Raw genomic sequence first — 26649 nt, forward strand, 5'->3', positions numbered from 1 at the left:
CAACCCTACAATTAGACAACCTGCTCTACCACCTGAGCCACAGCCACCAACTAGATAATTAGATGTTTAAGTCAGCCTATCCCATTCCTTCATTTTCTTGTTACATATAGATGTCTCTTAAGTGTTTCCTACATGTATATATTTTAAATTGGCATGTCTACCAATATGTAAGCCAATGCATATGTTTTACACTACTAATACAAAATGTCCCAGTGAGGCCTTCAACACCCGTCAAAATATTGCCATCTCACCGTGACAGAAAAAAATATAACAATGATGCTTTAGAATTAGATAAATAAAGTTTCTGCAAGATATGAATTGAACTATTCATTTAGAACTCAAAAAGTACATTAATGGCTTTAGTAATGACCACTGTGTAGCCCATGTAGCACACTAACCCTAATGTGTATGACCGCATGTACTATGTTGCAACAATAGTAATCATCATCATCATCATCATCATCATCATCATCAAATAATCACTTCACTGGACAGGAGTGTGATGTAACGACACAGGACATTTAGCAGGAAGTAAGCGCAGGAGCGCCGTCTTTATTGATAAACAAACAGAACACAATAAACGCGGTCTATGCTGAACAGGACTAGCTGGATCAACCATGGAACTACAGTCTAGGCATTACTCTAAACACTACTAACGTTACAAACTATAATACTGCGCGAAGTGCGCAGCCACACAAGGGGTTTAAATAACCAACATAATTAAACTAAAGCATAGACACCTGGAGAAATAAAGACACACCCTCGAACATAAGCCAATACCTGGACAGGAAGTAAATCAAAACAAACGAGCCGCGCGTGTCCATATGTCAGAGTCTCGTGCACGCGCGCTCTGCAGCAGTCTTTGCGCTTCGACGCCACAGCGCCATCCACCGGCGGAAGCGTAACAGATGTAAAAACAGACTTAAAAACATTGAGTCATTTAACACAGGTCAACTGTTTTCTATTATACAAGCAGCGTGTGTGTGTTCTGTTTCATTTTCTTTTCAGGGATAAACATACTGGATGATTTTTTGTTGATCTGGCACAAAATTAAAAGGAACTAAATTACATTAAAAAGAGGAACCTTTGGGTACCAAGGTTATAAGTTATGAACTAGGGAACATTGAGAGAGAGAGAGAGAGAGAGAGAGAGAGAGAGAATCGGCATGTGGTCTGCGCCTCTGTGGCACCGCTGTTCTACAGTAAGTGCTGAGGGGGAGACCTGAATGTCGGGCTGCCAGATAGCTTCATTTCAACTATAACTATTAACTGGATGGGGTGGGGTTAATATTTGACTAGTGCATAAATTACACCTAATACGTCTAGGTCACTAGTTACTATTAGCTGTAATTTAATCAAAAAAGAGAACCTAGTATGTTTATTAGAAACCAACCAAAATCACTCCAATAGTGAGACATGTAAAAGTCCCTGAAGTTACAAAGGAACCCAGGGTAACTTCTAAGCAAACAAAGGCCTCTTTCACATTGGCTAATGTTAATGTTCATGAGTTCACCATCAGGAGAACACTGAACAACAATGGAGTGAATTACAGTGTTACAAGGAGAAAACCACTGCTCTCCAAAAAGAACATCGCGGTCCATCTGCAGTTTGCTAATGATTACGTGGAAAAGTCTTTTGGAAAAATGTTTTGTGTGGAAAAATATAACCTTCTGGTTTAAATAAGAAGTGTTATGTTTGGAGAAAGCAAACACTACATTGCAGCATAAGAACCTTACTTATAAGAACCTTTCAATAATTGATGGAACAATGAATTCTGAATTATAACAGTGAATTCTAAAGGAAAGTTTCAGGACATCTGTCTGTGAACTGAATCTCAAGAGAAAGTGGGTCATGCAGCAGGCCAACAACCCTAAGCACAAAAAGCACATAAGGGTCTACCAAAGTATGGTTAAAAGAGAATAAAATTCATGTTTCAGAATTTGCCAAGTCAATGTCCTGACCTTAATCCAAGAGAAATGTTGTGGAAGGACCTCAAGCAAGCAGTTCATGTGAGGAAAATCACCAGCATTCCAGAGCTGAAGCTGTTCTGTACTGAGAAATGAGCTAAAATTCTTTCAAGCCGATGTGCAGGACTGATCAACAGTAAAAACAGGGAAAATGTTTAGTTTCGGTTATTTCTGACCAAGGGGTTCACACCATATGCTGAAAGCAAAGGTTCACATAGGATCACATAATAGAAAGAAAACATTCTACTCACCGACTCTGAGAGCAGCGCCGAATCTCTGACCCGGGAAGGGAGACGGAAGACACCGGAAGTACCTGCTGGAGGCAGCGGAGCATCTCCGCCCAGTCTTTCGTCTGTGGAGAGACGGCAAGCATCGGAGTTTAATGCGCTATCAGCTGTAGAAGTCGGCGAGACTCGGATCGGCTCAACCCCTGAAGGAGGTCTACAAGCCCCAGAGGAGCCTACGTGCTCAGAGGGAGAGACCGGAGCGACCCAGATCATTTCTACACCTGCAGGAAGCCTACAGGGCCGAGAGGAGTCATCGCATCCAGCTGGTGAAAGTGGAACAACTCAGACAATCGCCGACAACACAGGTGACACTGCGGACACTCCCACGCTGGCGAAAGGTAAAAACACTTTAGACTATCCATATAAACGCCAAAGGCGAAAGAGGAATTCTCCTGGAAATATTGACAATGCAAAAAAGGTTAAGGAATGATGTATATTGCCTACTTTTCTTCCCTTTTTTTTGACACAATGTCTTTGATTTTAACTTCAATTCCTATATTACTTAAAAAGAAATGTGATATATGTCTGCAGGAATTAACGTTAAATGATGTGGATAATGTTGAGAAAATGTGGACTAATGGACATGCAATAATATCTATCGGAGAAGATTCTTATCTTAATTTCTATGGTTTTTTCAAATTTAACTGTTGCCACATGTAATGTTAGAGGGATTCAGGCAAAAATTAATCAAGTGAAAAAGTTAAATATATTGAGTGGAGCACATGTTGATATTTTATGTATACAAGAGACCAGATTAAGCAGTTTTGCAGACGTACAGGACGCTCAAAGTTTATGGATCAAAGGTCCTTCAATCTTTTCAATAGGTGAAAGTAAAGCTGATGGTATTGCGACCTTATTTTATAACAATAAATTTAAAATAATTAAGAGCCGTGAAATAATTCCTGGTCGATTAATGTTTATAGATGTGTTTTATTGCACAAAAAAATTAGAGTAATAAATGTATACACAGCACAGGATACTGTTGGTAAAATCCGGCTTTTTAAAAAGCTTAAAATGCTCCTGTGTGTCGGTTTCTATACCATTGTATGCGGTGATTTTAATACAATCACAGATGATAATGATAAAATTTCTTCCAAAATATGTAAAATTAGGAGAGAAGGTGGTGTCCTTAAATCTATGATGAATGAACAGCATTTCACCGACATATTTAGGACATTATATCCAGAGAAAGTGGACTTTACAAGGTTTGATAAAACATGTAAAACTAGAATTGACAGGATATATATTAATAATAATTTTGAGGCAAAATTTTATACAACAAAACTCTTGGTTGAGTCGGACCACTTGACAGTTATATGTGGCATTAGATTTAAAAATGAAGAAAGAAGAAACTATTGGAAATTAAACACACAAATTTTGAAAAGTCCTTTATTGATTATAGAAATAAAAGAAGAAATTAATAGGATTAAAACTTTAGATATCCTCACTACCAATTATTGTGATTTGTGGGAAGTTTTTAAGATCCAGATTAAAAAATTTCTTAAATACAAATGTCTGTGTTTTAATAAAAAAAAAAAAGAGAAGTACAATACAATTATGACACAATATATAAACCTAAAACTGAAAAATACAAGAGATGAAAGTGAGGAAAACAACTTAAAGGATTTGAAAAAAGAGATAGAAACTTTAAATAATGAGTTTTTACTGAACATTCAAGTCCGAGCAGGAATAATTTCCGATGAACTTCTAAATCAAACAAAAGCAATTTCACTATTTAATAAAAGGAAAGAAGCCCAATATATCGAAGCCATTAAAACAGATAATGGAACTATAGTGAAAAATCCTAAAGACGTCAGAGATGCTGTTCGGATCCTTTGTTCAAACATGTACAACTCAATTGAAATAGATAATAAACTTCTAAAAACCTTTTTGAATGTAAAAAATAGTGTCGACCCGCCTTCCAAGAGCTCAGGTGAGGAAATAAAAGAGGCTGAGGTTGTTGATGCCATTAAACAATTAAATTAAAAAAAAGTCTCCAGGGAAAGATGGTCTCCCGTCTGATTTTTATCATGCATGCGCCATAGATTTGGCTAAATTATTAACGCAAGCCTTCAATGATGGGATCGCTAGAGGTTACATGCATGACTCGTTCTATGAAGGCGTTTTATCCTTGTTGTATAAAAAGGGTGAAATGTGTGATATCAACAACTGGAGACATCTCACCCTAATGAATGTCGATTATAAGATTTTTGCAAAGACCATTATGAACAGGATGAGTGACTATTTGGATGTAATAATAGCTAAACAACAAACATGTGCAATAAAGGGAAGATTTATGTGGGACAACTTGAACACATTAAGAGAACTAGTTTTTGATAAAAATGGTGACAGTTTTTACATTGTGGCTTTGGACCAAAGAAAAGCATTTGACTATATCTCAAGAGACTATTTGTGGGAGATTTTAAAACTGTATCAATTCCCTGAAAATTTCATAAACATGATTAAATGCCTTTATGTTAAATCGACGGTTGAAGTAAATGTTAACGGTTCTTTGACTGAACCATTTGAAGTTATGCGGGGTGTAAAGCAAGGGTGCCCTCTGAGTGCAGCCCTATATATTTTATCTATAAACGCACTTGTACGAAAAATCCAAGATGATCATAGACTTAAAGGTCTTCAAATAGGAAAGAACAGAGTCGTGATCTCTGCTTATGCTGATGACATAACTGTATTTGTGAAATCTAAACAAGAACTAGACATCATCTTTGAATATTTTAGCGAGTATGAGCAAGTCTCTGGAGCCTCCTTAAATAAAGCTAAAACGGAATGTGTCTGGATTGGAAATGAAAAAAAACAAATTTCCCATAGATGTCCCAGAAGTTCAGCAATTAAAGGTTTTAGGTATATATATATAGATAATAATGGCTGTGTCGACCATAACTGGTCAAGAAAAGAAGAAATAATACAAGATGAAATTGATAAATGGAAATCATGTAATCTAAGTTATAAAACTAGAATAAATTTTATAAAAACTTTTCTATTATCAAAAATACTGTTTTTATCATGCATCTTACCTCCGACAGAAGTTTGGATAAAAAGACTTCATAAAATATGCTGTAATTTCATATGGGATACGACTCGTGAGGTTACAAAACGTGAGCTCCTTTTTAAGAGAAGGGAACTGGGAGGCCTTGGGGCTGTCGATATATCCCTAAAAACTAAAATAGCAGTGTGCAAAATCATCGCGAGTGGTATTGCCAGGCAAACCGAATGGATAGGGAACATCTCCAACTGGAAATCTAAAAAAGGTCCATCGAGGAAAGGAATTCCGTATTATAAACTGATGTTTTCCGACTTCACTAACAAATTTAAAGATCTAAACATCGATTGGGTGGAAGACTCGAGCAAAGAAATATATCTTTTAATTGTTGATCGAGTTTATAGTAACCCTGTGGCTTTCAGAAATTTGGAGGAAGACCAAAACAAAGAATGTCTCCAAAATTTACAGAATAAAATCCTATCTGAACACCTGAGAGATACAACTTGGTTAATCGCTGTAAGAAGGCTCCCAGTAAGAGCGGTTGTAAAATGGAGCTGTTTTGTAAAAACCAGTAAATGCCAGATGCCTAACTGTAATGAAGAGGAAACACTCGAACATTTCCTGTTAGAGTGTTATCGCGCTAAAGAAACATGGGCTAAATTAAAAATCATTGGTCTCAATATAGAAATAAATATGAACTCAATTTTCTATGGCATTTTTAAAGAAAATTGTAGCAAGACTCAGCATGACTTCATTTGGTTCATAATATGTTTGACTAAATCTAAACTCTGGAAAACAAGGTCCAGAATGACTATAAATCAAACGTTTATATCCAGTGATGTTGTATTCAAGGACATTCAAAAAGAGCTAAGAAGACTAAAAAGCAGCACATCTTGGTTTAAAGACTCTTCAGTGTGGGACTCTATTTGCGTGTAATTGTACTTTGACTATGTAAGTTTTTTTCTCTCCCTTTCTTTCTGAATATGACTTGTGTAAGATTGTGAATTTTGTATAATTTCAATAAAACTCATTAAAAAAAAAAAGCAAGGGTGGTAAGGGACTTGGCAAAGGAGGCGCTAAGCGTCACCGAAAGGTGCTTCGCGATAACATCCAGGGGATCACCAAGCCGGCTATTCGCCGTCTGGCTCGGCGTGGTGGTGTAAAGCGTATTTCTGGTCTGATATATGAAGAGACTCGCGGTGTGCTGAAGGTGTTCCTGGAGAACGTGATCCGCGACGCCGTCACCTACACTGAGCATGCCAAGAGAAAGACCGTGACCGCCATGGATGTGGTGTACGCCCTGAAACGCCAGGGACGCACCCTGTACGGCTTCGGCGGTTAAACGCTCTAACACCGAACGACGCGAACACAACGGCTCTTTTAAGAGCCACCCACATGTCTAGAAAAAGAGCTGTTCCGTGTGTGAAAAAAAGGCTTTTTCTTTCATGAAGCATAAGGTCTCAAACGCTATACAGAAGTAGCGTAAATGGCAGCTCTTTGTATGTTTTGTAATAAACTATGTATATGCACAGTATTAAATATTATAACCTGTTTGATTAAAACGATTTAGTAGTTGATTTTAGTAGAAACTTACTTCTATATTTCTCTCTCATACACACGCATACATGCATATATAATATAAAAGGATTTTTTCTCAAGCCAATTGTTTTTTCTATAGTGCACGTTGTCCTGAAAGTACAAGGGTGGGAAGGGAAACAAAGCGTAGAGGAGGAGGGAGAAAGCATGGATGGAGGAAGGGAGGAAGCAGAGTGCAGTAGGAGGTATCGAATTTTGTCCAATCAAAAAAAGGTGTCTTGTCTGGGCGTCATTAGCATGTGGGTCTGTAAATAGAGCGGGCGCGAGGCGGGCGCTAAACATTTTCTGTTCGTTTAGTGGAGAAGCAGCATCATGCCCGATCCAGCCAAGACCGCGCCCAAGAAGGGTTCGAAGAAAGCCGTGACCAAGACGGCCGGCAAAGGAGGCAAGAAACGCAGAAAGTCCAGGAAGGAGAGCTACGCCATCTACGTGTACAAGGTCCTGAAGCAGGTGCACCCTGACACCGGCATTTCATCCAAGGCCATGGGCATTATGAACTCCTTCGTGAATGATATTTTTGAGCGCATCGCCGGTGAGTCTTCTCGTCTGGCTCATTATAATAAGCGCTCCACCATCACCTCGAGGGAGATCCAGACCGCCGTGCGCCTGTTGCTTCCCGGCGAGCTGGCCAAGCACGCCGTGTCCGAGGGCACAAAGGCCGTCACCAAGTACACCAGCTCCAAGTGAAGCGCGTTACCGCCGTCTTCATCAACCCAACGGCTCTTTTAAGAGCCCCCCACTTTTCATACAAAGAGTAATCTCGCTTTCTCTCTCGCTGTGCGTGTGTGTGAGAGGGAGGGGGACTTCTGAAACGCTGCTCTCCCGTGCATGTTCAGGCTTTGGGGCAATTATAGCAGTCTGCTAAATGCAGAGATGAGTAAATCTAAACAGGGTTGTAGCACGGTTTCGGGGGTTGTATAATCTGAGCAATGCAGAATGGGACTTTGGCAACACAAAATTATTCGTATTAAGATTGTAGCAGCAGGAAGTAGTTGAAAATGGTTTTCTAGTAAAGACGCTTGTTTCTTTCATGCTTTTGTTCCTTAAACGGCTCTTTTAAGAGCCACCCATATTTTCCTTCAAAGAGCAACATTTTCAGTCAAGCTTTATGTAATCAAAGCAATACACGTTAGAAACATACAATAGTATGGATACGCATATCTACTACATATGTATACATAACCACAAGCTTATACTGATTTTAGTACAGTAGAATAGAATCCTGATCGTGATTCCTAAACGTCATTCCTGATCTCCAAAACGATCACAGAATATGTAGGATAACATATTGGTAATAAATTAATGTTAATGATAAGAATAAATCAATTCAGTATATAGTTGTTACTTCATGCTTTTGTATGAATATTCCCTACTGTCTGTTTTCATTCTCTCTCTCTCTCTCTCTCTCTCTCTCTCTCTCTCTCACACACACACACACACACACACACACACACACACACACACACACACACACACACACAAGCACAAACAGTGGTGGGAGGGGTGACGCTAGAATTCGACGGCCTGTTTTTGATTGGCTAATCTGCCATTGCGTTCTTAGCGAATAAGAGAGTGGCCGTTTTGTCTATATCACGGAGAGCTCGGGGTGTAACGTTTATTTCGGAGTTGTTCGAACAGATTTGAGCATCAAGATGAGTGGCAGAGGAAAAACCGGCGGAAAAGCTAGAGCTAAGGCCAAGACTCGTTCATCCAGGGCTGGACTTCAGTTCCCCGTGGGACGTGTGCACAGGCTTCTGCGTAAAGGCAACTATGCCGAGCGCGTCGGTGCCGGCGCTCCGGTCTACCTGGCCGCAGTGTTGGAGTATCTGACCGCTGAGATCCTGGAGTTGGCCGGTAACGCCGCCCGTGACAACAAGAAGACCCGTATCATTCCCCGCCACTTGCAGCTCGCCGTGCGTAACGACGAGGAGCTGAACAAACTGCTCGGCGGAGTGACCATCGCTCAGGGTGGTGTGCTGCCCAACATTCAGGCTGTGCTTCTGCCTAAAAAGACCGAGAAGGCCGTCAAGACTAAGTAAACTCGTCCACTGCTGCTTTGTCAGTACCCAAAGGCTCTTTTAAGAGCCACCATCTCTGCTTCAAAAGTGCAATTTTACACCCGTTTTTCTACTGAAAGTGTGCACTAGAAAGTCAGCACGTTTGAAATGAAAACAGAAGCGTTATACTTTGCTAATAATTATGTGATAACGTTAAGTAGTAGTAGTAATAATAGTGGTAGTTAGCGTGTTGTCTAAATGAAATCTGAGGAGTGAAATTGTGCACTTTTAAGACAGCATATTTACAATTAAAAAAAGGACAATAATTTTCTAGTCATGATTTGATACCATATTTAAGTAATGACTATAAGAACAGTAGCAGTTAGCGTGCTGGTTAAATGAAGTCCACGAGGAGTGAAAATGGTTTGTGACGGCGTTGTGTGTGTTCGTAATGAACAAAGCATTTGTGTTACAGAGAGCGCCAATAGAATAGAATTGTGGCGGGCGTCTTATGTTTCGAACGGTGGCAGAGAAGACGGTCCAATAGTCAACAGGTGACGTAAAACGTTCTATCGAATAGCAGACGAGCGCGTTTGAGACGCCCAATCAGCGCAGGGCGGCGTTATGGCTTAAAAAGGCCGCGTTCGCGCGCGCAGATTATTCTGTTTTTCTATCCGCGAAGTGCAGAGTTTGACGCTATGGCAAGAACTAAGCAGACCGCCCGTAAGTCCACCGGTGGCAAGGCGCCAAGGAAGCAGCTCGCCACTAAGGCTGCCCGCAAGAGCGCGCCGGCTACCGGCGGCGTGAAGAAGCCTCATCGTTACAGGCCCGGCACTGTGGCTCTGAGGGAGATCCGCCGTTATCAGAAGTCTACTGAGCTGCTCATCCGCAAGCTGCCCTTCCAGCGCCTGGTGAGAGAAATCGCTCAGGACTTCAAGACCGACTTGCGTTTCCAGAGCTCGGCCGTCATGGCCCTGCAGGAAGCGAGTGAGGCATATCTGGTCGGTCTGTTCGAGGACACCAATCTGTGCGCTATCCACGCCAAGAGAGTGACCATCATGCCCAAGGATATTCAGCTGGCCCGCCGTATTCGCGGAGAACGCGCTTAAGCCACAACTCCGTCTAATATACACAAAGGCTCTTTTCAGAGCCACTTCATCGTCTCAGAAAACGGAAAGTTTTCTTTCTTCGGCAGTCTCAATATTAGAACGTGGTACAGAGATAAAATGACACTTTTTTTTATTTATATATATGTTTGTAAGTGTGTGTGTGTATATATATATATATATATATAATGTGTGTATATATGTATGTTTAAATGATGTACAAGGTTTTATATTAAATATAGTGCTATGAATATTAATGTTTGTTTATATAGATGAGCCGTTAATTGTGGTTATGTCCGAACAACACAATGCACAGTAATGAGCTGTGTCTGTAAAATAGCCCAAACTTACCTTCAGTTTCAGGCGGCGTTGTGTGTTGCGCTAGATGGAGCTTGACTGCCCTCGTGTGGCCAAACTCGGGAACGGCGATTTTCTAGAAGCGGATTTCTGGGCAAGAACTGTTACATGATATTATTATTAATCTCTCTCTTCCCTTTTATCCCGTCCATGATAATTATTGTTGTTATTTAACAATTGTAGACATGAGCTCATGTTAAAATGAATAAATAGGGAATAAAATGGTAATAATCATATATATTCTCGAGCGAAATAGACGAGGCCACCTAGGGAACACATGAAGTTATGTAGGAGCAGTGATGAGAATGAAATGACTAATAATATTAAGAAAGACATTAATAATGTTAATATTAGCAATTAATTTGTGTAATTTATTATGATAACTATACTGCTATGTACATGATATAATGTTAATGTGTTAATATGTTTTAAATGTGTTTGTGTGCTGTCCTTATACCGTGTCTAGGTCAGTCTCTCTGGCGCGCGCACACAGACATATGTAGTCAAATCGGAGGAGCGAGCCATAAGATCTGTTATGACGTCACATTCAGAGTTCTATAAGTTTCCTGATGGTATGCTTGACGGTTGTTCCCTTTATGACGCCGCGAATGTCGAGGTTTTTAAACGTTGTGGTATCTGAGCTGGCCTCTGTATTCATTTGAACGGAGTAGTGTTTAATCATTGGTCTATCTAACCTTTTCATGTGGTTAGTTTATTTGTTTGTTCATCTGTCGTGTTTAAGAATGGACACTGAAATAATATATCCAGATATCTGTACAGCTGCTTTGTGACAATGTAAACTTAAAAAAAAAACCAACATTTCCATATCTAGAGAAGAGGGTATGTTCCTTAAAAAATAAATCATAATGATAATGCTGTCAAACATTTCAGAAGCTCCGTGTATTGTCCTTGATACGTGAAAACTAGACAATGCACAGTAATAACACTGATGAGCTGCGTCAGTGTAAAATAGCCCAAACCTACCTTCTGTTTCAGGCGGCATTGTGCTGGATGGAGCTCGACTGCCCTCGTGTGTCCAAACTCAGGAACGGCAGTTTCCCTGAAGGGGTATTCTGTTCCAAGTTTGTGGTAGTTAGCCAAGAAATATTACATGATTACTATTACTCTCTCTCCCCCTTTTTAAACCCGTTCATGATAATTATTGTATACATTACCTTTATTTTTGTAATGTTCTTCCCTATTTGTGGATATTCTTGAGTGAAATAGACGAGGCCATGTAGGGAACACATGAAGTTACCTAGGAGCAGAGTCTAAAATATCTTTTTGAAGGACCTCAAACTATTATCATTTGCTATACTATTGATCATTACTTTACGTACATCTTATTCGTATATGGAAAGTACTTAATGAAGATAATATACTTTAGATTTTTTTATGTAACCATTTAAGTATTTGTTGAAATGCTTTTGTTACTGATAAATACATGTACATTTAAATTGATTTTGTTCTGTCTGTGATTTTGTAGATCTGGATGTTCAGCTGGTCTCAGATCAAGCATCCTCCTCTGTACTGACTCCACTATCCCCGGCTTCATCCCATTCATCAGATTCCACAATTGTCCTGGAGTCCACACGAAAGAGGAGGAACCCAACAGGGTAAATGGAGCAGAATGAAGCATGACAGGTAAGCTTTGAATAAATGCATTTAAAATCCTCAATTACATAATTGTTTATTATTGATACTTATCTGTAGAAGTGTTTTGTAAATGTATTCTCAGCATAAAGGAAAGGCATTAAAAATCCTCTTAAATTTCCATGAGCATGTCATAACGATGTAAGATGTTTTGACAGAAAGTTGATAGTGTTTTGGTCTTTTCATACTCCTTGAAGATTTCCTCACTCTTTGGATTGACACTCAGAACACAAACATGTCTGCAACCAGGACATTCACCATCTGTTTACGTGTGGCATATGTTAGAGCTACATGGGTAAGAATTGGAGGTCACTTCCCTCCCTTTGTCATCACAACAGATTCATGTGACGCAGCTAAAGAATGATATTCTGTGTTGCTATAAAAGGGGAATTTATCCTTTAACTTCTTGCAAAACATACACACTTGCAAAGTAAATTGATTTATTTTGAAAGGATGATTCCATGGTCAAGTGTGAGGACCAGTTATGCACTGGGAATTGTGACACTTTTTCCACACCTCCAAGATCCTTTCTCCAAACATGGATATGTAAATTCTTGTATTCTGTCTGAAAACCCAAACCAGTGTGTGTGTTTATATTTTCTTCCCTTTTATAGTTTTAAAGTTAAAATTATCTTGTTTTAGATGAGTGTTTATAGGTTGCTCAGCTTTGTATTTTCCACCTGTTTTTGTAATTTTATATAGTCATTGTGTGAACTTATTGTGTTGAGTAATTCATTCTTGAAGCCAAGAACAAGATGCCTCTGTTTGGGTCTTTTCTTAAACAGGAACACTACTATGATCCTTTAGGGTAATACTGGCTTCATTGCATGGAGGATCAAGACAGTTCAACATAACACCTGTGCTAGCTCCCGGTGTCATTCCAAGACTGTTCTTCAGGACGGTCCAAAAAACAGACAAGAATCTCTGTTAACTTGTCAACAGCGATTTGGTGAGGAGTGCAGGGAGGCGATATCTACAATACGATATTTCACTGATGAGAAGATGAGTGACTTTCCAGTATTGACAGAAGATGGTCGGTGAGGATGCATCATCTTCTGTCCTGGATTTGTTCACTTGTTTCCTTGTTGTATCTGGATTGGTAAGAAAATATTTAGCTTTGGAAGTAGTTTTGAAAAGGAAATGACCTTCTCTGTAGTTATTAAAGGAGTTCACTGGTACAGTAGAGAAAGGAGTTGTTCAGTGATCACCATAACAACAACAGGCCGGTCCAAACTGAGAAATTCAACGTTCTAATCTTTTATATCCCAAATGTATGCATAAATAACACAGCAGATCTTAATTTTTAGTATTTGACCTTTTATCCATTTATGTCCGTTATGTTTAAACCTGTATAAACCTTGTTTAAAGATCGACCACGATTTCTCCATGATGTTTGGTCACGAAGTGTCTCAGAATTTCCTGGCAAAGTGGTCAACATTCTTCAAGCCAAACATTTGCAGACTGCAAAACTCTTAAGAATATGGGCGAGCTGCTTTCAGGAACTGAACCTGAATCTGAGGACTAAAATGGTCAGTATAACTGTTTTGTATTTTAAAAATGTTCCAGTCTTTAAAAAAATTATCAAAAAGAGATCATTTAATTATTTTGTGATGTCTTTACGATGGGACAGCGATATGTCCTCAATCCTTTTGCAGCTGCATCTGCTCCCTCCAACCTCAAGAGGCCAGGAAAAAAAACATCCAAGATCAGTTCAGCTCAAGCAACCAGCCATCTTGTGAGCTATCTTAAGGTATGCAAAAGTTAATATTTAAACATCAGATCTTAATTTTAGGAGCTCTTGAGGTGTAGGTTATTTTGGGATTCTGAGACCTGCATCTCATTTTGCTTACTCCACCTGCAAACAAGATGTGACGGTGCTAGTGATAATGTAAAAAACATGCAAAGAGTTTTATTTTCATATTTATTTTATGTCCCTTTGCTGACCTTCAGGAAGGAGCCAGTGTGAATACCTTCATTGAGAGTGCTGACACAAGACAACCATTTCTCCTCTGCATCGGTGAGCGAAAGAAGGATATCCCAAAGTTCTACATTATTATCGACCAAAAGGCGATCCCATGTAAGGCGTACACATCAGTGGCAGCTTTTGATGAACTGTTCAAAGCTCACTATGTCTTCAGTTTCTCATATGGTGAAGCTCTTTGTGATTTCTACACATTTATCCAAACCACTATATATAACATCGATGTCGGAAGAGCAATGGAGAGCCTGCGTGTTAAAGAACTTCGAGCATGATTGCTGCAGCGAGATTAACTGCCTTGAAGATGTTCACATGTTTTGAATGTAAAGCACACCTCAGAACTTGTTTGGTTCTTCGTCAACATTTAAAATTTCAACATGGTTTATATCCTAGCAAAAAGTTACATTTAAAATGTGGAGAGCCAGGTCACCTGTTATCATTTTGTACTTATAGTGGCTTCCGAAAACACCCCAGCAAGGTACATAGTCACACTATGGATCAGGAGATTGATACTAATCAGGATCTTTCCACTCAGGGAGAATATGAGGCGGAATGTTCAAATGATCGCCCAAGTTTACAAAGTTGGAGTTTACAAAGACATTAATGATGGGTCGTGTTTCCAAAACCATGCACTGTTCTCACAGCAAAAGCACGCTTTTCAGATTCTACTCTATCACAACGATTTTGAAACTGCTAACCATCTAGGTTCCAAGAGGGGGATCCACAAACTTGGTTGAATCTATTTTACTCAAAAAAAAAATATTCCACCCAAGTGTAACTCTGTACTGATTAATGTACATCTTGCAGCTTGATTCTACATGGAAGATCTTAAGACATACGGTTTTGATGTGATACTAAAGCCCCTTATTGATGACCTGAAAATCTAAGAAACCGAAGGCATACAGCTTCCTTGTTTTGAACAACCGGCTCAGTAATTCAAGTAACAGGAGATAATTTGGCTTTAAATGGCTTGCTGGGAATCTTACAGTGCAACTAATTTCTGTAGGCTTTGTTTAATTAGTAAGGAAGGAGTTCAATCTATATTTACTGAAGATCATCCTGGGTTAATTTTTCGTTCCAAAGAGGTTCATACTGAACATTGTAAGGCACTAAATGAAAATCCTGAACTGCGGTCAATATATGGTGTCAAAAAGTCATGTGCGCTCAATTCTTTAGAGTATTTCCATTGTACTGAAAACTATGCTGTTGACATCATGCATGATCTGCTAGAGGATGTGGTACAGTATGAACTTAAACTGATTTTTGAGTACCTTGTTAAACAGCTTTAATTATGGTTACACAGACCGTAAAAACAAACCAAGTCGGTTAAAAATTGATGATATGGGCAAACACCTGGGTTTGAATGCCATACAGTCATGGTGTCTTCTGCACAACACTCCATTGATATTTGGTGGTCATTGAAAGGAATAACAATCACTGGAACTTTCTCCTACTTTTGATGCAGATTGTCAATATAGTGTTTTCCTACACCATAACTGATGGGATGATATGTTACTTAAAACATCTGATCTGTGATCACCATACTCTATTCAAAGAATTGATTCCTGACAAGACGTCGATTCCCAAGCACCACTTGATGATGCACTATCTGAGATGCATTAAAAAAAATGGCCCTCTTATCCATATGTGGTGAATGCGATTTGAAGCTAAGCACCATATTTTCAAAAGATGTGGCAAAAATTTCAAGAATCTCATTAAATCATTAGTAAAGCAACATCAACGTCAATTGGCATTTAACTGTGAAAATGATTGTTTTAGAAGGTTTGAATTTGGTCCTACATCAAAAACCATCTGTAACTTGCAAGGTGGGGAAGAACTCAGTCAGACATTATATTTAGAAGCCTGTTTGAGTGTTACAAGTACAAAGTGGGTCAGACATTATGGTACTGAGTATCAGGTTGGTGTGTTCATATGCACTGGATGTACCTATGATCTCCCTGTGTTCAAAAAGATCTGTGAGATAATAATATATGAAGAGAGTGCTTTCATTATTTCCTGCAATGTAAAAACGATGTACTATGATGACCACTTCAATGCATACTGTATAGAAGATAACCAAATGGATGAGTTTTCTGTCATCTCTGTGAACGAACTGACACACTTTAGGCCATTTGATCAGCAGTGCTCTAATGAGAATAATCAAAGAGAGTACATAGTGCCCAATTGTTATATTTAGAAAGCCTTGACCTGAGGGGTCAGTAATGTTAACGCCCTTGAAAAAAAGAAAACTATTATAAAGCAACCAACTGTTTTTTTTTTCTTTATTTGCCTTTTAGATATGTAATCATTTGAATGTTATTTTAATTGTGCAGTAGCATATTAACACTTTATAGTGTTAGAGGCAACTCATTTAATAGTACGCAATTAACACTATGAGATTTAATGAATTACTCATATGAGAATTAATTTCTAACACTACACACTGGTGTTGAGAAACTAACACTTGAGTAGTGTTCAATTTCAACTATACAAAGAGTTGATGTGAACTCTATTAAAGTGTTAAAATGACACTGTGGAGTGTGGACCCCTCCGGACACTTTAAAAGTGTTGAAATGAAACTCCAATAGAGTGGATTTGTTTCTGTTGATTTTGCTGTGTATGTATATTTTATAATGTTAAAGTGCACAGCTTGATTTCTATTATAATAACATTATTAATGTATTTCTAATGTTATTAGACATGTCATTCTCAACACTGCTCCTAGATAACTTAGTGTTCCCTAGGTGGCCTCATCTATTTCACTTCGAGAATATCCACAAATAGGGAAGAACATTACCTTTATCTTTGTAATGTATACAATAATGATCATGAATGCGTTAAAAAGGGGACACAGTAATATAAACCATGTAATATTTCTTACCCTACTCGGGCCTAACTACAAATGTACTCTTATGACAGAATACCGCTGCTGGGAAATTGCCGTTCCCAAGGTTGGACACACGAGGGCAGTCAAGCTCCATCCAGCACAAGACACAACGCCGCCTGGAACAGAAGGTAGGTTTGGGCTATTTTACAGGCACAGCTCATTACTGTGCATCGGACATAATCACAATTAACGGCTCTTCTATAAAAACAAACTATGTAATATTCATAGCACTATATTTATACTAAAAATACAAAATTAATAACTAACCTTTTTATAATGTTGATAGAAAGCCTTTTACATCATTTACACACACAGATATATATATATATATATCCTTTTCTCTCCATACCACGTTCTAATATTTAAACTGGACACACGAGGGCAGTCAAAGCTTCATCCAGCACAAGACACAACGCCGCCTGGAACAGAAGGCAGATTTGGGCTACTGTACACAGACACAGCTCATCGGCGTTATTACTGTGCATTGTCTAGTTTTCACATAAGGACAATACACGGCTCTTCTGCACTGTTCATCATCATCTATAAAAAACAAATAACATTATTATGATAAATATACTGCTATGTATATTACATAAAGTTCACTCATTAATAACGAATAATAAACATTTCTATATTTTGATAGAAATATAAAGCATAATGTATGTGTGTGTGTCCCCTTCTCTTATCTAAATATTCAAACAGCCCAAGAAATAAAATTAGCTGTTTTCTGAGACGATGAAATGACTCTTAAAAGAGTCTGTGTGTATATTAGACGGAGTTGTTGTTTAAGTGCATTCTCCGCGAATACGGCAGGCCAGCTGAATATCCTTGAGAGAGATGGAGAAATGTGAAAAGCCAGCACTGTGGCTACGTGTTTCGCAACCATGAGCTGTATTTCAACGCTTTTTGGCCACAGCATGCTGCCTCACAAACATCCCAATTCATGCCCCCCTTTTCCACAGTCGTTGTGTATATCCAGGTAAGGATAAAAGTTACATTTCCATCCATCCATCGTCTATACCGCGTAATCCTTCTCAGGGTCACGGGTAAAAGTTACATTTTCCAAAGAAATTTAACTCGCTGAGATGGGCAGTCCATAGGTAGTCGGTACCTAGCCGACCAAGGATTGGATTGCATTGCGACGGCTCAACTATGGAGTTGTCCCGTTCTGTGAGACCTTTGGGCCGTCTCGCCGCATCGTCACCCTTCAGTTTATATGACGGCACAGCTCATACCTCAAGACTTGAATAAAATCTATTTGAGAAGCAGTCATCTAGTCTAGAAGCAGCGGGCCTTGGACGAGGTGGCCGAGAGGTTAAGGTGATGGACTGCTAATCCGTTGTGCTCTGCATGCGTGGGTTCGAATCCCATCCTCATCACAAATTTGTTACTTTGCCTCCTCTTTCCAGCAATATCTGGCTTTGTGCAGTCTGTCTCACACCTACAAGGCCTACAAATGGGAAGCTTTGTACAGGTCCCTGAGCTAGCACTAGAGAGGGTGGAGAAATGTGAAAAGCTAGCACTGTGGCTACGTGTTTTGCAACTGTGAACTGTATTTCAATGCTTTTTTGGCCACAGCTGCTGTAAGGCTCTGGCGTCTCTGGAAGTCCGTCAACGCAGAACGCATTCCGCAGTGCAGACGACAGTGGCAAAGAACCTGCACCGAAACCTCTTTTTTGCTCCACACACCGGGATGTAATTTCAAATGCGTGAGCTATGTCAGCAAGAGGTTAAGGTGATGAACTGCCAATCCGCTGTGCACAGCCCATGTGGGTTTGGACCCCATTTTTCTCGTAAAGACCTTGCTTAAGCGCATTCTGTAAAGGAAGCGTGCATGGTGCAGACATTGTTGGCGTCTGCATGAGCAGTTAGTCTGAAGGGGAAATTAGGGTCAGGTGTTTTCAATCAACGGGATGACAATCAGGTGTGAGTGAGCACCCTGTCTTATTTGAAGAACAGGGATCTATCAAAGTCTGATCTTCTCAACACATGTTTGTGGAAGTGTATCATGGTATGAAAAAAGGAAATTTGTGAGGATCTCAGAAAAAGAGTTGTTGATGCTCATCAGTCTGGAAAAGTTCAAAAAAAAAAAAAAACATCTCTAAAGTGTTTGGACTCCACCAATCCACAGTCAGACAGATTGTGTTCAAATGAAGGAAATTCATGAGCATGGTTACCCTCCCTATGGAGTTCGTCTAGTTTGGGCAGAAATGATAAGGCTTGTAATGTTCTTTTGGTGAAGGCTTAACTTTCAAAACTCACTTCTGCATTGGCCAGGAATTGAACCCGGGCCTCCCGCGTGGCAGGCGAGAATTCTACCACTGAACCACCAATGCTGTTCAGGTAAGTATTGTGCTGTTCAGCAATTTGGTTTCAGATTTGAAAAGGAGAATCCTAAGTCTCTTCCTTATTTCAGCAGCAGTCACACACTATATTTCCAGATACTGTATAATATTATAATATCTCCTCTCTGCTCAACACACATGTAATACAGTCTACATACCGTAGAGCAGTGTTTTTCAACCACTGTGCCGTGGCACACTAGTGTGTCGTGAGAGATCGTCAGGCGTGCCTTGAGAAATTGTCCAATTTCACTTAGTCTTAAAATTCTTATTTATTAAAATTTATTCATTATTATCTGCAAATAATAAGCCATGGTTGAGTGTCTGTGCTGTAATATAGTGACTGGCAGAGTAATGTAATATTCGTCTAGGTGGCAGTAGGTAATTGCCTCCTACCTTCTTAGAGACAAGAGAATTAGTGACGCATGCGACAGGTCGTGGTGGCACTGATGGAGAAGTTTTTAAAAAGGAAACATGCAAACTCCGAACTGGGCCCTGGACAAGACTGTGACCCAGGTGAAGGGCCTAGTATGAGTGGTGGTAAAAAGAAAGCAAAGACAGTGAGCTCGAGGCAATACAGCGAAAGTTATCTTTCGTTAGGATTTACTTTCTCCAGCGATCAGATGACCCCGACTCCATTATGCTTGGTGTATGGCGAGAAGCTGTCCAATAGCGCCATGGTGCCAAGCAAGCTTAAACGCTATCTCCAAGCGAAACACCCGTCGCTTCAAAACAAGCCGATGGACTATTTTGTTTGCCTGCGTGAAAACACCGAAACAGGCAACATTAATGAGAAAAACCACAAAGGTAAATTAGAAAGCCCTCAAAGCTACTTGCTGAACTTGTAGCTAAATGAAAAAAGTCCCACACTGTGGCAGAGACGTTAATACTACCTGCCTGCAAAGACACTGTCAACGAGGACAGAGGACATATCTAAACTCCCGCTCTCAGATAACACAATCGCCAGACGTACTGATGACATGTTTCAAGACATCGAAAGCCATGTTTTGGAAAAGATACGTATCAGTAGGAAATTCTCAGCTCTTGGCCAATGTGCGTTTTGTGGATGGAGATGCCATTAGAGAAAACGTTCTATTTTGTAAGGCACTGCCAGAAAAAACAACAGGAGAGGAAATTTTTTGGGTCACATCAGAATATCTTGACCAGGGAGGACTTACGTGGGAAAATTGCACAAGTGTTTGCACTGATGGAGCTGCAGCCATGGTCGGGCACACCTAAGGCTTCGTTAGCAGAGTGAAGGAAAGAAACCCAGATCTTATTGTTACACACTGTTTTCTGCACCGTGAGGCCTTCGTTGCAAAGACTTTACCAGCAGAACTAGTTCCTGTGGTGGATGATGTTGTGCACATAGGGAACTTTGTAAAGACACGACCTTTGAAAAGTCGTATATTTGCATCTTTGTGTGAGGAAATGTGAGCGAAGCATAAAGCCTTATTGCTCCATACGGAGGTCCGATGGTTGTAGCATGACAAGTTGCTGGCCCGTGTGTATGAGCTGCGGGAGGAACTTAAAGTGTTTCTGACAAACGAGAGGTCTGATTACTCAAATCTGTTTGCAAGTGATGAGTGGTGTGCAAAGCTGGCATACCTGGCAGATATATTTCATCATCTGAATGAACCGAACACACGGATGCAAGGCCGAAATGAGAACCTGCTTACAAGCATGGATAAAATAAATGGATTCCATTTAAAGGTGCACCTCTGGCAACAACATGTGCAAAGTGCCAACCTTGAGATGTTCCCACTCACAGAGGAACGGCAAGATGACCCTGCTGCAATGTGCGAGGTAATAGGTAAACATCTGAAAACTCTTGAGGAGAAGTTGTCATTTTATTTCTCTTCAGCCTCCACTGAATGCCTTGACTGCTATTGGAAAGGACATGACTTTACAGGAGCAGGAGGAACTAACTGAACTGAAACAAGATCGTGGTTTAAAGCTAAGATTTGCTGAACTTCCTTTGGACAGTTTTTGGTTGACTGCTCCCAAGGAGTTCCCCATTCCGGCCAACAAAGTTTTGACATTGCTCCCATTTTCCACAACATATGTGTGTGAGCTGAGCTTTTCAAGCCTAACTTCTATAAAAACTAAAAACAGAGAGAGACTGAAAGCTGGTGAAGAAGAGCTTCGTGTATGCCTTTCTTCAATTCCTGCCAGGATATCGGCTTTGTGTTCATCTAAACAGGCCCAGGTTTCACTGTGAGTGAGTATAAATAAATTGAGAAACTATATTGCAATTACATATACTGTATTAGGCTACAGAGTGTCATTCTGTAACATTTTTGGTCGGTGGTGTGCCACAAGATTTTTCCAATGTAAAAAATGTGCCATGGCTCAAAAAAGATTGAAAAACACTGTGTTACACTACACAATTTAAGAAGCTACACTTACTTCTGCTTCCATTTTAACACTTTTCAGTTTTGGAGCAACAACAACAGCAACAACAACAACAACAAAAATGTGTTGGAACAAAATAAATCTTATTTTCCATTCCAGGTTGCAGGTATTCGTGGGTGCAATACAACACCGTTCCACACACAAATAACTCTTTTGAATGGTTAAATGACTAAAATCAGAAAGCGCTACCAGCATATCTGACAAAGATGACTCATGAACCAATTCTTTAATCACTAGCTGAAAACGACGTATTGAATTTACACAAACGCCAAATAACAAATACAAAATTCTACTTTCTCATGAATATGGTATAGTGCATTGCTTAATCAGCAGTTTTTCTTAGAAAGACAAGATATTTAAATTGAATGAATTTAATGAAACCACACATCAAGCTGTCTTTTCTAACAGAACATTAAATTTAGCATTAGCTCCCAGTTTCAGAAAGTTCTAGCCAGACATTCAGGGGGAAAGAATCAGAACAAAATGTAAAATAAAAAAGTAGTGAAAGATGAAAGTGAAGGAATAAACGAGGGGTTTGTGTCTTAAAAGTTGTGTCTTAAAAGTTGAGTAATTAAAAACAAAAAAAAAAGCTGTGAGATTCAGCGTTTGTCACAACGATGCCAAACGCTCTCCCGACTATTTCTTTGGGATTGTTCCCAAACTGCGAAATCAAGGTTCTTCAGTCATGCTTCCCCCACAATCAAGCTTTGGAGTTGACTCCATATTCACAATGACTATAGAGTCGACTCCAAAGCTTGATTCCTTTGAATCGACTCTATTCCCATTACCTGGTATCTACGAATTGACACCAGGTATTAGGAATCGCCCTGTTAATCATGATAATGATCCTATGTACTTAATATTGTGGGTTGTTCCCCTAACCTTTAATTCGAGATTTGTGCTGAATCGATTCTTGGAACAGACTCACTCAGTGTTGCAATCGATTTCAGAATATTAGCAAGGGTTTGAATCGTTATCATTTCCCTTGCTTCCATTTGTAGGAAGCTGCATTAATCACGATGAACCCAGGCTACGCAGGCAGGACTGAGCTCCGGGACAACCTGGAGGCCGCTTCAATCCAAGTTACTCAAGGATGACGCAGAACTTAAAATAAAATAAACTGATAAATAGTAAAGAACACCAAAGTTTACATTTACTCCAAATATTTCTTTACTATCAAAGGTCATTATCACAGGATCCCTGGAATCAGGCACTAGGAGGAAATTCCAGGACAAATTAGGAAATAGAATTAACTGACATTTGCAAATTCTTTGCAACTAAAAAGCTGTAATCATATACTATATAACTTTTTTTTTTTAAACATTTAAAGTATATAACATTAGCACCTTGTAATGTTATACTAGATGAAAAGTAAAGAATCCTGGAACATCTGAACATCCATAATCTGAAAATCTTGAACCTAGTGTCAATCGAGTCAATCCAATCTTTCTTGTGTGCGTTTAACGGTATTCTGTCGGACCTCTTTCCTGGTGTGGGCGTCCCCGAGCACGACTACGGCGCGCTTCATTCGAACATCGAGGCAGCTCTATGCACCCGCTCCCTGCAGCCCTTCTCCAGCATGACCGCCAAGGTGATCCAGCTGTACGAGACCATGCTGGTGCACCAGGGCGTCTTGCTGGTGTGCCCTACAAGAGGCGGTTAGACCACGGCGTACCGTGCCCTCGCTGACGCACTGCGCACCCTCCACGAGACAGAGGGCTGCGAGGTGAATCCCTTCTACAAGCCCATCGAGACCGACGTGCTCAACCCGCAGTCAGTGAGCATGGACGAGCTGTATGGTGAAGGCGACCCTCTCACACTGGAGCGGAGTGCCATCAAACGTCCCTCGGCAGTGACACCGCCAACACGCACAAGTGGGTGGTGAGTGACGTACCTGTGGACGTGCCTGTGGATTGAGAAAATTACCGCCGTGTTGGACATCAACAAGACGCTCTGTCTGGCTAACGGTGAAAGGATCAAGCTCACACCTTCTACACACGTTATTCGAGGTGTTACCCATCAGACACAGATAACACCGGTCCTAAAAACCATCACAAACAAGCACAAGCGTGTAACTTCCAAGAAGATTTTTTTTTTACATTAAACGCGTTCCTGATGGAAAGGTCACACACAAACGTATCTTTAAGACTTCACTCTTTCACACGCCTATAACGAGCGATAAACGCATTCGAAGCATGTTATAAAGCCTCCGTAATGCATTACGCATAGTATTTAAATAAATATTATTATAATAACATGCACTACACTACATTATGCATTATGAATTCTTAACATATTGTTAACACGTCTTTACTGTGAGCGGGATGATGACCAGACGGTGGCAGGCTCCCGGGTACTCATATCCGTAGATGTACTGATACAGAGCCATTCTGGCCACACACTTATCCAGATCCACGTCCCAGTATTAGCACAGCTGCTTCTGCCACTCAAAGTTACTGCTCGAGTCCACCTACGTGAACACATACACAAAGACATGTGATATATATACGATCTCATTGTATACGAATTGGGCATTCTCGCTGACGATATAGCGTGGATAGTTTATAATGAGTGCGTTCATACTGTATAAACCTGGGAACTGATCTGCATATGCACTGCTGTCAGAGCTGCAGTTATTTTTAAAAGATTTATTAACAGCTTCTGACCAATCAGATCTGACCACACCCATGATTACCTTCGCTCTGGAGAGAAGGTGTGTAGCCATCTGTACCCTTTCATTGACGAGCTCCGTGACAATGTCTCTGGCGTGGACATCCACAGTAATGAGAGCTGTGATGATGCTCTGATGTATTTTGGGTAAGTTACCCAAGGTGGCCAACACATTCAGCCTCTGTATAAACACACACACACACACACACACACACACACACACACACACACACACACACACACACACACAGAGTAATACCCGTACATTACCACATATTACACCATACAGCATTACATCATGTAATCAGAGAAGGAAATCTGAACTACAGTTCCCAGCAGCCACTGCATCACAGTCACATGACCACCTGCACCTGGATCACATTCCTGGTAAGCACTTGTGTATTTAGCCGGTTTTCACTGCACTCTTTGTCTCACGTTTGTCTTTCTTTACCTTTGTCCCTGGTGCTGTGTTTTTCTCTTTGGTTTATGTTTAGTCTTTGCCACAGTGATTTACCCCAATGTCAGTGTCTTTTGTATTTTGTTTAGTTCTTTATTAAACTTGAAAAATCTGCACTTGCATCCGTCTCAACCTCCATATTGTGACACAAAAATATAAATATAATATAATATTATATATAAAATGTGTGTGGGGGTATATATTAATAGAGAGAAAGGCATTTCTTCTCAGGGGGGAGGGGAGTAATCAATAGGAAGAAGGATCTGAGAGGGAACATGGACAAAATTAATGGAACTTTTTCCTGGTTCGGCCCTAAATTTGGGCCAGATTAAATTTCATCTGTACAAGGTGGACAATAGGGATGGGGAACATAGATCCAGTACCCTTAAACCCAATTAGAACTTCTATTCCAACCATTAAAACCATTTTTTATCTTGAAATCTAGGAGCTTACCCAAACAATAAACTCTAATCACCTAATTTTTAACCAATAAAAACTCCCTTTTCCAATGTTGAAACTTAGGGGCCAACCCTAACCCTGAACTTAACCATCAGAAACAAATATGTTCTCTAAACTGATCCTCCAACCCCCAATAGTTAACCTCACCTAGAACGTCTTACATTTAGACAAATTTTTTTTAAAGACTTTAATTTATTTATTCATTTTCATATGGTTCATTTACATGTGATTCATTTACATATGATTCATTTTCATGAGATTCATATTCAAGTGATACATTTTCATGTGATTCATTTACGTTGATTCATTTACATGTGATTCATTTTCATGAGATTCATGAAAATTCATTTTTTTTAAAGTGGCAGAATTCGTTTTTAACACAATATATAGATAAAAAAAATGATATAATTTATTTTCCATTTTTTTATACAACTGATATTTTCTCATAGAATTTTAAATACATATAGAGAAATATATACAGAATGAAGGACAAGGTTTTGTGCCTGTGCCACCTCCCACACCAATGAGTGTTGGTTTGAGTCATCCCCTAACCTAACCCTGCCTGAGCCTTTTTATTAAAGGTGTTTAATTTAGTTTGATGTGGTTTAGTTTGTTAGAATGTGAATTTATCCGTTATATGTAGGCTAGCTAACTGCGTAGTTAACTAACGTTAGTCAGCTGAGAAGAAAAATATCAGACTTTTCCTCATCCCCTGCCTGTCCAAACCCTGCCCCCTCTACATCAGATACCGACGATGTTGAGACCAACTCGACCAGTGAAAGTTCTCAAGTGACATTTGAGTCATCCCAGCCCGTTTCAATCGGTGTGCAATCTTTTACAGATGATGACAGCCAAGCGCTGCGAGTTGAGTCTTCTCCCGTCCCTGCGGCTCTCATCCCGACAAGACAGTTTAAATCAGCTTGGCTACAAGAGTTCGCCTGGTTACGTTATGACAAAGGGAAAATGTACTGCACATTTTGTGCTAAAGCAGGACAAGATATTGCTGGTAAAACAGAGTTCATTACCAGTTCGAGTCATTTTAAAAAAGAAACCGTAAAGAAGCATGGAGACAGTACAAAACATGAGAACGCCAGGGATTGTGTCATTGCTAGGTCTGCCCCTCGTGCCACCCCAATCGTGAAAGCAGTGCAACGTGCTAGTGATAAAGTCACTGAGAAAGAGATGAGGGAATTGAAAATAAAATTCAATGCAGCCTACATGACTCTGAGCCTGAATAAGCAGGAATTGAATAAAAAAGTGAAAAAAAGAAACAAATGACTGCACATTTAAGTATTTACGGTAATATGATTCAAGATGGGGGCAGCACTGCTACTGTTGGGCCCTTGAGCAAGACCCTTAACCCTCTCTACTCCAGGGGCGCTGTATCATGGCTGACCCTGTGCTCCGACCCCAACTTCCTAACAACCTGGGATATGCAAAGAAAAGAATTTCATTGTGCTGTAATGTATATGTGATCA

At 39.9% G+C, this 26649-nt stretch overlaps 3 protein-coding genes, 1 long non-coding RNA gene and 1 other non-coding gene across 5 annotated transcripts; 4 read left to right on the plus strand and 1 right to left on the minus strand.

Annotated features, from left to right (window-relative positions):
* The first annotated feature begins 7134 nt into the window (after positions 1-7134).
* Positions 7135-7573, plus strand: LOC108261379 (histone H2B-like). Its single transcript, XM_047153793.2, has one exon. The coding sequence runs from the start codon at positions 7163-7165 to the stop codon at positions 7535-7537; it is 375 nt and encodes a 124-aa protein (XP_047009749.2). The 5' UTR covers positions 7135-7162; the 3' UTR covers positions 7538-7573.
* An 839-nt stretch (positions 7574-8412) lies between these two features.
* Positions 8413-9152, plus strand: LOC128630404 (histone H2A). The gene has a single exon (XM_053678939.1). It carries the CDS (start codon positions 8503-8505, stop codon positions 8887-8889), a length of 387 nt encoding a protein of 128 aa, XP_053534914.1. The 5' UTR covers positions 8413-8502; the 3' UTR covers positions 8890-9152.
* A 374-nt stretch (positions 9153-9526) lies between these two features.
* On the plus strand, positions 9527-10096 carry LOC128630402 (histone H3). The gene has a single exon (XM_053678937.1). The coding sequence runs from the start codon at positions 9546-9548 to the stop codon at positions 9954-9956; it is 411 nt and encodes a 136-aa protein (XP_053534912.1). The 5' UTR covers positions 9527-9545; the 3' UTR covers positions 9957-10096.
* A 2533-nt stretch (positions 10097-12629) lies between these two features.
* On the plus strand, positions 12630-16226 carry LOC124627624 (uncharacterized). The gene is made up of 4 exons (XR_008394767.1): positions 12630-13062; positions 13332-13492; positions 13594-13713; positions 13914-16226. It is a non-coding gene; the product is annotated as an uncharacterized LOC124627624 (long non-coding RNA).
* A 2867-nt stretch (positions 16227-19093) lies between these two features.
* Positions 19094-19164, minus strand: trnag-gcc (transfer RNA glycine (anticodon GCC)). The gene has a single exon. It is a non-coding gene; the product is annotated as a tRNA-Gly (tRNA).
* Positions 19165-26649: the final 7485 nt, after the last annotated feature.

Source organism: Ictalurus punctatus, unplaced genomic scaffold, assembly GCF_001660625.3.
Source record: "Ictalurus punctatus breed USDA103 unplaced genomic scaffold, Coco_2.0 Super-Scaffold_100056, whole genome shotgun sequence".
NCBI lineage: Eukaryota > Metazoa > Chordata > Actinopteri > Siluriformes > Ictaluridae > Ictalurus > Ictalurus punctatus.

Coding starts and splice junctions, on each gene's coding strand:
- LOC108261379 (XM_047153793.2), top strand. CDS start 7,163: ATGCCCGATCCAGCCAAGACCGCGCCCAAGAAGGGTTCGAAGAAAGCC.
- LOC128630404 (XM_053678939.1), top strand. CDS start 8,503: ATGAGTGGCAGAGGAAAAACCGGCGGAAAAGCTAGAGCTAAGGCCAAG.
- LOC128630402 (XM_053678937.1), top strand. CDS start 9,546: ATGGCAAGAACTAAGCAGACCGCCCGTAAGTCCACCGGTGGCAAGGCG.